This window comes from Melanerpes formicivorus, unplaced genomic scaffold (genome assembly GCF_026170545.1).
Source record: "Melanerpes formicivorus ecotype bairdi unplaced genomic scaffold, bMelFor1.0.p_v2 SCAF_12, whole genome shotgun sequence".
Classification (NCBI taxonomy): domain Eukaryota; kingdom Metazoa; phylum Chordata; class Aves; order Piciformes; family Picidae; genus Melanerpes; species Melanerpes formicivorus.
Genome location: NW_027142364.1, coordinates 7778595 through 7791456, shown reverse-complemented (window position 1 = coordinate 7791456; position 12862 = coordinate 7778595). Strand labels below are relative to the sequence as shown.

The 12862-nt window shown below is 42.3% G+C and overlaps 1 protein-coding gene across 3 annotated transcripts in view; it reads left to right on the top strand.

Moving 5' to 3' along the window:
* The window catches only part of MCF2L2 (MCF.2 cell line derived transforming sequence-like 2), a 146934-nt gene that overhangs the window by 128452 nt on the left and 5620 nt on the right, over positions 1-12862 (top strand). Inside the window, exons 27-33 of one of the 3 annotated variants that reach the window (XM_068145106.1) lie at positions 592-687; positions 4510-4599; positions 6708-6779; positions 8514-8600; positions 10717-10835; positions 11398-11510; positions 12452-12555. In XM_068145106.1, coding sequence (XP_068001207.1) covers positions 592-687; positions 4510-4599; positions 6708-6779; positions 8514-8600; positions 10717-10835; positions 11398-11510; positions 12452-12555 — 681 coding nt within the window. The remainder of the gene's footprint in view (positions 1-591; positions 688-4509; positions 4600-6707; positions 6780-8513; positions 8601-10716; positions 10836-11397; positions 11511-12451; positions 12556-12862) is intronic. The other 2 variants (XM_068145107.1, XM_068145109.1) reach the window with 2 other exon arrangements.

Here is a 12862-nt window from a genome sequence, read left to right as displayed (position 1 = left end):
GGCGCTCCTTACACCCCCAGCAAATCATGAGATCAAATGCATGACTATATGCCAGCTTTGGAGGCTGTTAGACTTCAGCAGACAAGGCTGTGTGAGCCACAGTGCTGAGGGATGGTGGCAGGCTTCTCAGTGCTAGCACTGGGTAGCAGAGGTGGTACTGCTCACAACACTTGCTTTCTGTACATGCCCTGCACTGCAAGACTGCTTCTCTTATTTCTCCCTACAACCTTGCTGTTCCAACCACAGTGATACGTAGTAAAAGGCACTAGATCTTTTTTTAATGAGCTTGCTGCTAAACTGTATTTTCCTTTGAGAGCTACACCCCTTCACATGTTTTTCTTTGTTTTCCTTTTGTTATTGTTCTCCATTAAACTCAGTGAGCCAAACTCAACCCAGGGGCTGTATTTGGCTCAGCTGGTTTAATCACCCTGACCTCATGTCACCTTTCTGATTGATTAGCTCTTGCTCAGGCTTGAACTGAATCAAAATTTATTTATTTTTTGTTGCCATCCAGTGCTAACCTTTCCTTTCCCATAAGCTGAACAGCTGACCCTTCCTTCCTTATTTCTCTTCCCTCTCCCTCTCTCCTAGTTGATGCTTCCACCAGCCTTAACCTTGAGCGCACAGCGCTTGCTAGAAAGCGATTCACATTGCAAGGTCTTTCCAACCGCAGAGCTCCACCCAAAGGTAAAACCACCCCATGCAGCATTTGGTCTCTGGCCATCTGTCTTCTGCACCCCCACAATGTTCTCTCCATCCCATAGTGCCATCCATCACTATTTCCTAAAGTGCTGCTGCATCTCACCAAGATGCTCCTGTCTGATACATGCAGTCTGGCTCCTCTTCTCAGAGACACCAAGAATTGCTTCCACAGCAGGGTTGGCAAGGCAACCTCTGAGTTGACTGGTGTTAGGTATTTTACTGGTGCACAGTGCAAATAACATTTATTTCCAGGTTCTTTCAAGGACTAAAGTGTGAATTCACTTTAAACAACAAACCTAACTTCTTTCAGCGATTTTCTGGCTTGGAGGGAAGAGTTTCATCTCTGTGCTGTTCTACATGAGGTTTTCATGTGGTAAATTGTTCATCAATTGAATCTCTTTGGGTTTTCAATTGTTGCTCAGCTATGGCTTAGTGATTATGCTAGGGACTGGAATTCAGATGATCTGGGGTTTATTGACATTTATACTTAATTATACTAAGCTGTAAAATGGTGTGTTCTGAGTGTGTGTAAATGTTGAGGTGACACCTAATATCCATGAGTAGAAAGCAGCATGTGTTCCTGTGATGGCTCTACAAGGAACAGACTAGAAGAAAAAGAAATGTGCAGAGAAATTGAATAGGATTATTATTTGTAATCAGTTTCTGAAAAGATGATGTAATTACTCTTTTTTATTGTTATTATATGGCTTTTCTCCTGTTCTGATGAATGATATTTCTTCTCTGAGGCACGGGGCTAGTGTGCAGTGATGGGAGGTGGGAGCATCAAAGGAGGCACAAGTGAGATGAAAGACTAAAAGGAGAAATACAAGAGCATCAAATTAGTGTGTTATAAAATATATGAGAATACACTAAGAGCTAACACAACTGTAAGGTTCTGGCTGCACTTGGTAGTAAGATCCAAGGTGGACACATCCTGTGACATGGGGAAATCAGTTAGAAAACACAGGTTTCAGAAATGCTGTAATTCAGGCAAGTTTAGATCTGCAGTTTGGGGTTGGGCCTCTTTTGCTCTTTTATCCAAATTTTTCTTGTCATGTGAAATGTCTAAGGTTCTATTCAGTGTTCTGGAGAGCAAAGCACAGTTCAGAGGAGTTCATAACCACTAGCTCTAGGCATTCAGCTTGGAGACTTGAGATTCCTGTGAAATGCCTCTGTTACACAATGTCTCACTTCACTTTGTCTTGCCGTTCAGTTACTAATCTGGTCCTGGACTGGAGGAAACCAGCTGGCAAACAGGCAGAGTGTGGTCATTTCTCCAGGCAGTGACAACTCACAGCCGTGTTAGCACCGTGTGGACTGGCTGTTAAGAAAGATTGGAAGCTGTGAGAAGTTAACAGGGAAGTTACTGCAATAAGCTTGCTCCGCTCTTCACCCCGTTACCTAAGGATTCATTATTGACTGTGGCAGAAGAAGGCATGTTGAGCTGAGCATGCTTTGGTTCAGACCCGCTGTGTCTGTTCATGTCCAGAATACATAAAAGGGAAGGTTTAAATAATGAAATAATGCAAACTAGGGGGAAAACAAGATTGCCTGATGGATATCAACTAGCAGTGGAGCATGGATGTCCAAAGCATTGCTGTCTGCCCAGGATGGATATGGTGGGGTAGAAAATGTATATAGCCACCTTGGTGTTCTGGTCAAAAAAATGCTGATGTCTGCTGGAGAAACTTTTCCATTCTTCCCTCTGTCAGTGCGAAGTCCTCCATGGCAACCACAGAAGAATGGGCATCACAGGATGTGAATATCCATACTCATAGCACTCTGCATCTCCCCCAACCCTTGGGCCAGTGTTAGCTGCCCTGGTTTGCAGAGCCAAGCTCATATTCCTTGGGTTTGGCACAGGGTCTTGAAGAGCTGCATGATATGGTGTAACTACAGCCCAATACTGTAATGTTATTGAGGTTTTCTTTGCATTTTAGTAAGGGCAGTTACAGCAACCTAAACATGGAGTGTTCGATTGTAATCATCACTGAGAGCAGAGCTTAATCTCTCATTTTGCTTTAGCCATTTAAGAGGTGTGAATAAGGATGTACTTGAATATATGTGCTTTTCTGAGTAAACTGATGAAGAATGGGCAAAGATAGGCAAATACAGAATTTAGAGGTTTTTATAGTAGGAAATCTACAGTTAAAATTGCTCTGAGATTTTTAAGGAGATAATAAGATTTCCTGATGTTTTGGCATAATAAAACATTATGGGAATTGTAGTTCAACCTGTCATGCTAATTTCTGCTCCACTGGAAACATCCACTGAATGTGACATTTACTAGGCAGAAATATGGCAAAGCAAAGTGAAGATAAATGTTGTGTGACTGGGCATTAAAATAAGGAAAGGTGAAGATGAGGAATGGGAAAGAGAATTTTAGTATCCCTGGCAAGGAAATCTTCTCAGTAGTGTAATCCTGCACAGGGTATTTAAACCTGAAATATAAAATCACCAGGAATGTATTTTACTTCAATACTGTATGCCAGTTAACCAGGGGGAAAAAAATACAGTGAGAGAGACAGAGAAAAGAAGATAGACACGATAAGAGAAAGGAGACAACTGGAAGAGAAAAATCCCTCCTAATCACAGGCACCTTCTAGCAGCATCTGAGCTAAGATCCAGCCAAGTACACAAGCATGTGCAACATGTGTGAAATAACTCTTCACTTATCCTGGGAAAATCTTCAGTGAAAATAGAAACAACTATTTGAGTATCTTATTGAAATGGAGGTATGAAGCATAGGAATAGTTTTGCTCCTGTCTCAATGGAAATACTCACTTGCTTAATCCAGCACAAGTGCTTAGAGTGTTTTCAAAAACCTAATCCTGAAATATTTGTAAGCAAGCAACTTTTTCTCCCAAGTGGTGCTGTTGTAGTTGGTAGGTGCACAAAGTGTGCTGATCAACTTATAGATGTGTAGAAACAGTCTCTCAGGAGCTGCATAATGACCTCGGTGTGTTTTGAAGGCCAGGCTGCATTGTGGCTCTGAGCAACTTGATCTAGTGTGAGGTGTCCCTGCCCATGGCAGAGGGTTGGAAGTAGATGATTCTTGATGTCTCTTCCAACCCTAACAATTCTGTGATTCTATATGCTCTCTGAAGCTAGTCAACAGTTAGCCCATTTATACCTCTGACATGTTCATTAAATACTTGGAGTAAAAATTGCTGCTTACATCTCATCATGAAATCTGGGGAAGCCGTGTCTTTGCTCCAAGTGGACTTTGAGAAAAGGCAGGATCCTAATTAGAGTAAGCTGGAAAAAAAATCTCTGTTGCCTTCATTTTCTCCAAGCTGATTTGCACTGGTAAGGATGAAGGCTCAGAGAATAGTTTCAGGCATTCACAGAGTTAACTTCCAGAAATGACAAATGTGAACTCCAACCTGTTTGTGCTGATTATTTTTTTTTCAGTGTATTTCAGGTCAGTTATCGCAGAACAAGCAGTTCAGTGTCTAAACCCGTCCAAACCTCATCTGTAGACACACACCATTCTGACCATCATGCTCATCTCTCTGTGTTTTGTAGCTGTACTTAGACACCAGTTGGTTGCTAAAGTATTAATTGGCATAAATCACCTCTCTGAAGTATGAAACCTGGTGCAATTGGAATTGCTTTGACAATATGTTTGTATAAATTATTTTTGTGCTTTTCACTTTATTGAGGGTATTTTTCCTGGCTATGGTAGAGGAGGACCCAACCTTTTATTTATCCTTTCCCAGCTGCTGCTTTGCTTTAGACATCTTTTACCCTCTGTGCTTATTAACCTCTAATCCTGCCCTGCTTTGCATCTATCTATTCTCCCAGATCCAGAATCTAAGGACAGAGAAGTTACCCGCCGCTTTTCCCTAGCCTCCTCCATCAGCACCACAGTTAATGCTTCTGCTGTGACCAAAGGTACTGTCATGCTGCTTGCTTAGCTACCCTTCTCCCTTCCTGCTGACTGACACATTTACTGCCAAATGCTGTTCACAGAGAGAGTACATCAGGCTCAATTTTTGTAAATGCAGCAAGTTACAGCAGAAGAATCAGAACCAGTAGAACACCTTCAGGGAGGCAGGGTGAGACATTCTGAATGGATATCAAGGTGTGCTGCCAGCATATATAGTGACTTTTCTGTTTCTCCATAATAGACTTCAAAGACTGGTGCTGGTTTCCATGGAAACTGGATTAAATTTTGTCTGGTGTGGGATTAGGTTTCCATCTTCTCCCTGGTTTGAACTGATGGAAATTCAGTATAAATTATTTCTCCATTTCCTTAAAGTTGTTTAGTGTTTTTGCTTTCAAGAAAGAGATAATCTCCTCACTGCATAGCAGACATCAGATTACAAGAAGGCCTGAAATGAAGCCAGAAATGGAGTAGCAATAGATGCCAGTTCTAGACATAATCACAGTTATGGTTAGAAATTGTTTGCAAGGAAATTTTTGGGTGCGTATATGGAAGCAAGGTGCCCAGAATGCACTGAACTCTGTGCACTTTGTGTGGGAACTTAAAGTTTTGGGTTTGAGCTGTAATTATTCTGAGAAAAGGCACTTTTACAGAGTTTAAGTTATTCCACTAGTGCCTACAGTTGAACTGAAAAGCAGCTCATGCATTGGGGCAAGCTGACTGTGTTGACAATCAGAGGAACTGTAGGCACTTATGCCTGCATGTCAGACTTACTTTTGAGAACAGTCTGTGTGGGCTTACATGAAAATCTGAATTTACTGTCCTTTAGCAGTTCCTGGAATGAAGTGAAGCAGCTGATTAGCAGGTTCAAGATTTGCAGGGCAATTCACAGACCAAAGTAGAAGGAAATATGGCTGGATTAAGTTGTACAAAAATCTTTTCCATATATTTGTCAGGAAGAAGGGTGCATTTACTGCACTCTAAATAGTTGTGAAGGATATGGACCATATCCTTGACTGCAATGGGGCTGTCATGAAATGAGAGTGTGGTGGGATTTATTGGCAGAGGAAGGGTGTAATATTACCACTACTTACAAAAGTTTCTTTGCCAGCCTCTTTAGACCATAACATTAAAACATCACCATATGGAAATGATGGGTACAGCTCAGGAGAAGAAGTTCTGACAGCTTTCCTTGGCAACAACTTCAGAAATATATGATCAATTACTAAGTAATAAGAAGACTAGTAATTTTTTTCCCCCTAATATTTAATTCTGAAGCTGGAGAACAGAGAAGCACACATGTAGAAAGAGAATGGCCCACCAAGGGTTGTTCTTCAGTGGGGTTTTTCAAAGAAAGCATCTGTGAATTACAATGACATTCAGACATTTTTACAGTTTCATATCAAAATGTCCTGTCCACCACAAGACTCTTGGCAATTTCTTGGAATGCTGAAAATACTATTTTTGTAGTGATTTTAAAAGCTAGGAAACAAAAGCAGTGCTTTCAAGTTTTTTATTTACAGCATCTGCTTTAAGATAATTCAGATGGCAAAAGAACCGAAGCCTGAGTCATGTTTCAGCATCAGCCAAATGCAGGTCTTGGCAGGTTGTTTAGGTCATCACATCCATGGCTACTGCACGCTGCTGTGTGCTGATCCTCACTGCTAGCAGTTCAGCTCTGTCACATCACCAGTCCTCCACATATGGAGGCAGAACACAGGAGAAGCACTGTATGTGGACCTGTGACAGACACCCTCTGCTTATGTGGGGCACAGGTGTTGGTTTTTGTGGGCACCTCCATGCCAGCCTGATGGCTACCAGTGAGACTGTGAGTCTGCCTGCCTTAGTGCCATCTCCTGGACAAGAATGGGAGTAAAGATCTGGGAAGCCTGATTCGAAGCAGACACATTTACGACGTGTTAACGTCTGTTGCAAAAAGAGGTCCGTTTCCTATCCACATCACAGAAATGTTTATCTTCATCACTTAAAATTTAGGGCTTGGTCATTCTTCTGGTGAAAGGGCAAGTATTAGGCAGGCAGTATTTTCAGGCAATTGGAAAGCAAGCTTCTCTTTTAACAGTACTTACACCCTTGTGACTCTGCCAACTTCACACAGGTCCCCTTGTTCCTGCTGTTAAAGTCAAGAGACACGAAATAAAGAGTGATCCAACTCCCCTGGGGTTTGAAGGTATGAGTCTTTTCATCTTGCATAAAAACCTGTTTGGCAATATTATTCACTGAATTCACATCTCATCACTGCTGGCAGACAACACTGGAGTCCATTAAGGGTTTGGTGTCAGTTTATCTGTTGAACTGCAATAAACACAGCCTGTCACCCCCCTGCCTGTCCCTGCATGTTATATTTACTAGCTTTCACTTAAGGATTGGCCTAAATGAAAATTCAAATTCTCTGCCTGTTTTGGGAAGAAATGCTCTAGACTGTGACCTGGATCTGGATTTTCTGCCTGGCTTCTACCCCACCCATAGAGTGCAGCAGCTGGGAGCCAAGGGGCTGCTGTTCACTTTCACCTGCAGTCTGGCTACTTGCATCCTTTTTCCCTTGTTAGTGTCTATGCCTAATAAGAGGAACAGGAGCCATGTGCATGAGGAGTACAGAAGAGGCTGGACTGTGCATTAATATCTATTCAAAGTGCAGTGTTTCATTTCAGCCAAGCAGAATTCCTACCTATTTGTTGCAGCATATGCATCAATTATGGTTTAATAACAAACCCAAAGAGTTAAACTGGTAAATTATTCCCCAGCCACTGGAAGATCAGCAGCTTCTATTGGCAGCTTCTCCCTTTACATCGGCATTTGCCAGAGCATGTTGCCTTGTAGGGCACAAGTGACCAGGTACTCCCCCTGAAAGAGAGAGAATAGAGATGTTGGCTGAGGATTCCTCTCTTAGGACAATACCTTGATAGAAAGGGCAGGTGTCCATATCAGTGATGGAATCAGTGACATACCAGAAATATCTCCTATGTCACTCCCACCAGAAGATGAGACTGGAATTAGAGGTTGGAAGAAACAATGATGAGCCAACAGAGGGAATATATTGTTTTGTTGTTTGCAGAGTATTTCCTTTTGCATGTCACCCTTGGCACTTTGTTTAAGAATCATCCTGGAAAGCAGCACCAGAGTGTCCCAAACTGTGGTCTCTATACCTTACTTTCCCCACTGACAGATACTCCTGATCCCAGCAGGACGTGAGGCTGCAGAGGCACTTAATGCCTCTGTAGGTTAGAGCAGAGCTGATCCTCACTGGTTATAAACGTGATCCTACTGCACAACATCCTTCACCAGACTGAGCTTCTTTAACAATAAGCATCCCTTTATTATATTATGATAAATCCCTTTATTATAATACTTTTACTATTATTTCTCTACCAGAAGATTTTGCTGCTGTTGCCAGGGTCATGATAGAGTTAAAAACACAAAAGATTTGATGTACTTAAAGAAAAATTGCCAGCACAAAAGCATGTTTCATTTGAGAAGAATTAACTCATTCAATTCCGGGTGGGGAGAAGAGTCTCCCTGGTTTCCTTTCACTGATATATGGACAGGCATCAAAACCAGAATGACTTGAAATGCTGCAAGTAAAATACATTAAAAATGTGTAAAGAAGCTGTAGTGAAATAGAACACTGCACTGTTCACCCAGTATTCATTTTCCTTAATTAACACCAATATTTCTGTTGGATTAATTTGGCTGTTCTCTGTCCTCAGTCTTGCACTATGTAGTGTTGCTGCCTTTTCACTCATTCATGCTTGATTGTGTCTCTCCTATTTTATAATGGTTGGACTCCAGTCCACCCATTTGTTAAAGAGACTGCCAGTTGCAGAGGTGATACAGCAATTCACTTTGTACTGGTTGTCTGGTCACTACTGCACCTTGAAGATACAAATTGTACTTCCTGTCACAGATGCTTTTGAGAACACCATATTGGCCCAGACTAAATGTAATACCAGTTCCACCACGAGACCTGTACCTAGATCTGCTTCACAGACAGGTAAACAAAATTCAAACATTTCTCAACTCAGTTTGAGAGTGTAATATAACTTTATGATAATATTTACTCTCTTTAACTCCAAGAGATGTTTTTCTTTTAATGAATATTATTTCCCGTGAAAGCAACGAGAGAAAAAACCTTGGGGCACTAGCAGGTATAGAAACAATGTCCCAGATTCTGGTTTCCTGTAGGTCAGGCAGAGCTGAAAATAATTCATTTAACTGATGTCAGAGAACTTAGAATGTGGTCTGTGTTAGTTTATAGCTCAAAATGAAGTATATAGAACTTAGGATATGCCTTAGTCTCTGGAATCAGAAGAGCAATTTGCATGGCAGAGGAAGGCTGGTGCATGTATTTGTAAGGAATCTTTGCTGTTCAGGTTTCTTCCTTGGATGATTTCTACAAACAACAGTAGCAAAAGGTTACTGAAGCTTACTGTCTAAGGCTGATATCTTTTCTATCTTTTCTCCTTTGGTGTTTGTAGCCCAATTTGTGAATCTGAATGAAAATTGCTGTAGCAGTTTGAGGCTAATTAGCATCAGTGTTTTCTTTTACATTTAGACAGTTGCTAAAACTTCCCTGGTGTGATTCAACTGATTCAGAATACAAGGTTCAGCTCTCTGCTGCATGGTCTGTCACTGAAATTGTCTCATCCATCTCAGAACTCAGTTAGCATAGATGTTGGCAGGGACACTCACAACCCAGGACATGAATGCTGCTTCAGAGGCTAGATTACACCTTGAAAAGTAAGGATGACCTAACTGTTCCTGTGGGCTTGTAGCTGGAGCCACTGCTCTGGTGGGACAAAGGGCGCTGTCTCTCTTGTAGTAGTCACAGTCCTCATCTAAAATGAAGGAGAAGGAGCTGCAGACCTGCACAACAACCAACCTGTAGCAGGGAGGTTGTGCATAGGGAGTGATTAAATAAGTCAGTTATAAACCCCAAACTATTTGTCTCAGATCAGATCCCTTTTCCTGTTTATTCCCTGAACTGCCAGGCTTGGATTTTGTATTGTTTTGGGCCAGGTTTTGCTGTGGGTTGTGAATGCTGGGTTATGCGTAACCACACTGCATGAGCAGGCAGGCATATGGTGCTTTGACTCCATTCAGCTGGGGTCTGTCAGGACTGCGAAATCCCTTGGCAGATTCAAGTTCTGTTTCCTCCTAGCTGGACTGTAGTCAATGACCCTGTGAGAAAAAAGACAGGCATCAAGTGTGAAGGAAAGTGTAGCTCGTGATTGCCGTCTGTACCAAAAAGGCTGAGTTATTTTTCCATCGTGGGAGCCTCAGGCAGACAGGTCTTAGTAGGACTCAGTCTGAATTTCCTTAGGAGACATCCTCTGGGCATGCTTCTGGAGGTAAAGAGACTGGTTGTTGTGCTTGGATTGGAAATCTCTCATTAAGTCTCTTCCACTGAGCTGGGGTGGTTTTGGGTGCAAAACATTCAATGAGACTGCTAACAGCAGGAATATCAATGAGGTGGTGGTCTCAGGATGATGGTTGGACTCAATAGTCTTAGAGGTCTTTTCCAACTGAAACAATTCTGTGACTCTATGAGATCTTCTCTACCTATCACCAAGGTTTGGTTGTCTTTGTGCCTTGTTGTTTACTCTGTGCCTTCCTCGCACTTCCAGCCTGCTCCAGGGTGTAGTCTTGAAACTTGCTCAGGTGGTAATATCTCCTTGGGGTGAGATGGAGATAAGTCAACCAAAATTCAATGGCTTCGGACTTCAGTTTGTAGATAAGGATGTGGAGGTAAGCCGGAAGCCGAATGAGCATGGCTTTCTGAAAATCACATCAGCAAGAGTTACCTTTTGCCACAAAACCCTCTCTGCAGAAACACTCCTGGTCTTTGCTTCTTGTACCTCCTGCACTGAAGAGATTTAGCAATGCTGAAGACTCGAGATATTGGTGGGCATGTACAGTGGGGCCACACAAACTGCCCTCCTACAAATGACAGCAAGTGGTACAGGGTTTTTTGTGACAGTGTATTTCTCATGGCAAAATAAGGGAACAAGCTGTAAAAAGGTACAAGCGATTCTGATGTACAAGAGTCTGAGTCTGAAGGAGGCTAATGACTGCTAGCTAACTCTTTTTGGTTTATCTTCTTTGAAAAGGTTGGCCCAGCAGGCAAATGCCATCTCTAGACACATTTGAAGATTTTGAAGCCATCCCCTCCAGCACAGATGAACTCTCCAACTCTTCTGACTTGGAGGAAGAAGCCAACCCTAACAATGTAATTCCTGTAATTCTGTTGTCCTTTCCCAGTGCAACCTCTTCTTCTCCAAAGGTCACAGTTTAACCTGCAAAGTTTGGGCTCATAGCAGCCTTTAAATCCATGGATGTGTGGGATTACAGAAGATGGGATTTGATCTAGGGTGTTGGGAGATTATTCCAAGCCTATTTTGTTGATCAGGATCAGGCCCATGAAAGGTCACCCTTACCTGTAGGCTGTAGCTTTAGCAGTTACAAAAGTGAGGGAAAACTCTGAGCTTAAAAAAAAAAACGAAAGCAATTTCCTAGTTTTCCAGATAACCTAACCTGGTGTCACAAACCCAATTCCCCTCTCAGAATAATGGCTGACCAGTTAATGCTAAAGCACAGTTCTGCCCTTAGTTTGAATACTGTTAAACCTGGGCATGATAAAAGGAATAATGAGTGACACAATTCTCCACAGCAGAAATCTCTGACATCTTGAAATACCTAATTCAATATTTAACTAAACTCTTTCTCTCTTGCACAGTGTCCTTTTCATCCATAGTGACTCTAATTCTGATGCATTTTTCCATTCATTTTAGGGGACCAATCTTTTTCGGGTAGAAGGCAGCTTTGACAGCTGTTTCCCAGACTCTTTTACACTTGAGGATGGAGATTTAGTGCAGTTTGTGCAGGAAGGAGAGAATGGTCAATGGTAAGTGCAGCAGAGCAAGATGTCAAGAATGTCAAAGCTCTTCGAAAGCAATCCAAATCTCTTCACTCCACTGACCACAGTGAAAGAGGCAGTGGGAAACATGAGCATACAAGCAGCTTTGGTTAATTCCACCTGGTTGACTTTCATCCCAGATGCTAGTGACACGAGACTTAAAAGGACAGAGGTTTGCATAAAGGAAATGAAGGGGAATATTTGGGCTTTTGATACCTTCTAGCCAGAAGGACAACATCAAAGGCAGCACCTTCCTATAGAATGGATCAGTATAATCCCCATGCCTCCCACCAAGCTACAGCAGAGAACCAGAGAGTATTTTTAGCCCCAGAGAGTTCATATGGATGTAAGGGATGATTGTCAAAGTGGAATGAACCTGGCACCCTTGAGCTCACATACATTTCAGTGTGTTTATTCTCTTGCTGACAAGTGAGTGTCAGAAACAGACCTGCCTGTACATCTGAATTGTCCTTCCATGAGTAATTTAAAGGCAGAAGATTTGGTCTCCTTGAAGTGCTTGTGCAGTCAGACCATTCACTCAGAACTGGCATGCAGCTGAGATGACAGCAAGTCCCATAGTGTGAAGTAGGTGGAAAGTGAGCTAAAACCATTTACTCTGGATGGTATTTACAGCAGGGTGAATGGACAATATGAAAGATCATTTTCTTCAGCTCTGAGTTTGGCCCAGAGACTCAAACACAGGCCAAGGCCACTGATTCCTTGTCTCTTACTTCCAAGTGAGCTTGATCTGGGATACTGGGTCACCATCTGAGATTGCTGAAATTTCATCACCAGCTACCTGTAGGACTGTCCTGGGTCCTCTGCCTCCTTCCTTCATTTAGGAAATAGCTGCCCAACGCACACTTCTAAGAAACACAGCTCAGAAAGGGGGGGCATAGGGAATTCACTGACTGTTCTCTGAATTTCAGGTTAGTGAAGAAACTGGTCTCTGAGAAAAGTGACTGGGTTCCTTCCAGTATATTGCAGCCAGCAGAGGGGGACAGTAACAACATAATTAAGAACAGCAATACAGGTAATAGAGGAAATGTGTGACTGGAATTTAATTTAATGTTAATGTTTTATTTATACTGAAAAAGGATGTGACAAACACTGCACTTTCTGTAGTCAAGTACTTAGCCTAAGTGTCTGTGCTGTGGTCAGTTGAGGCAGCTGAGCTAGCCTGAAATTTGGTGCTATGAGTGTCAGAGCTACTTAGGCTCAGCAGCTTACCTTGGGATGGTTTAATTGTTTTCCTCTTCACGGGCAGAACTTGAATCTCCCTCCCATGAAACTCCTGTGGCTACCAGGATCCAGGCTGGCTGCTTTAACATTAGCCCAAG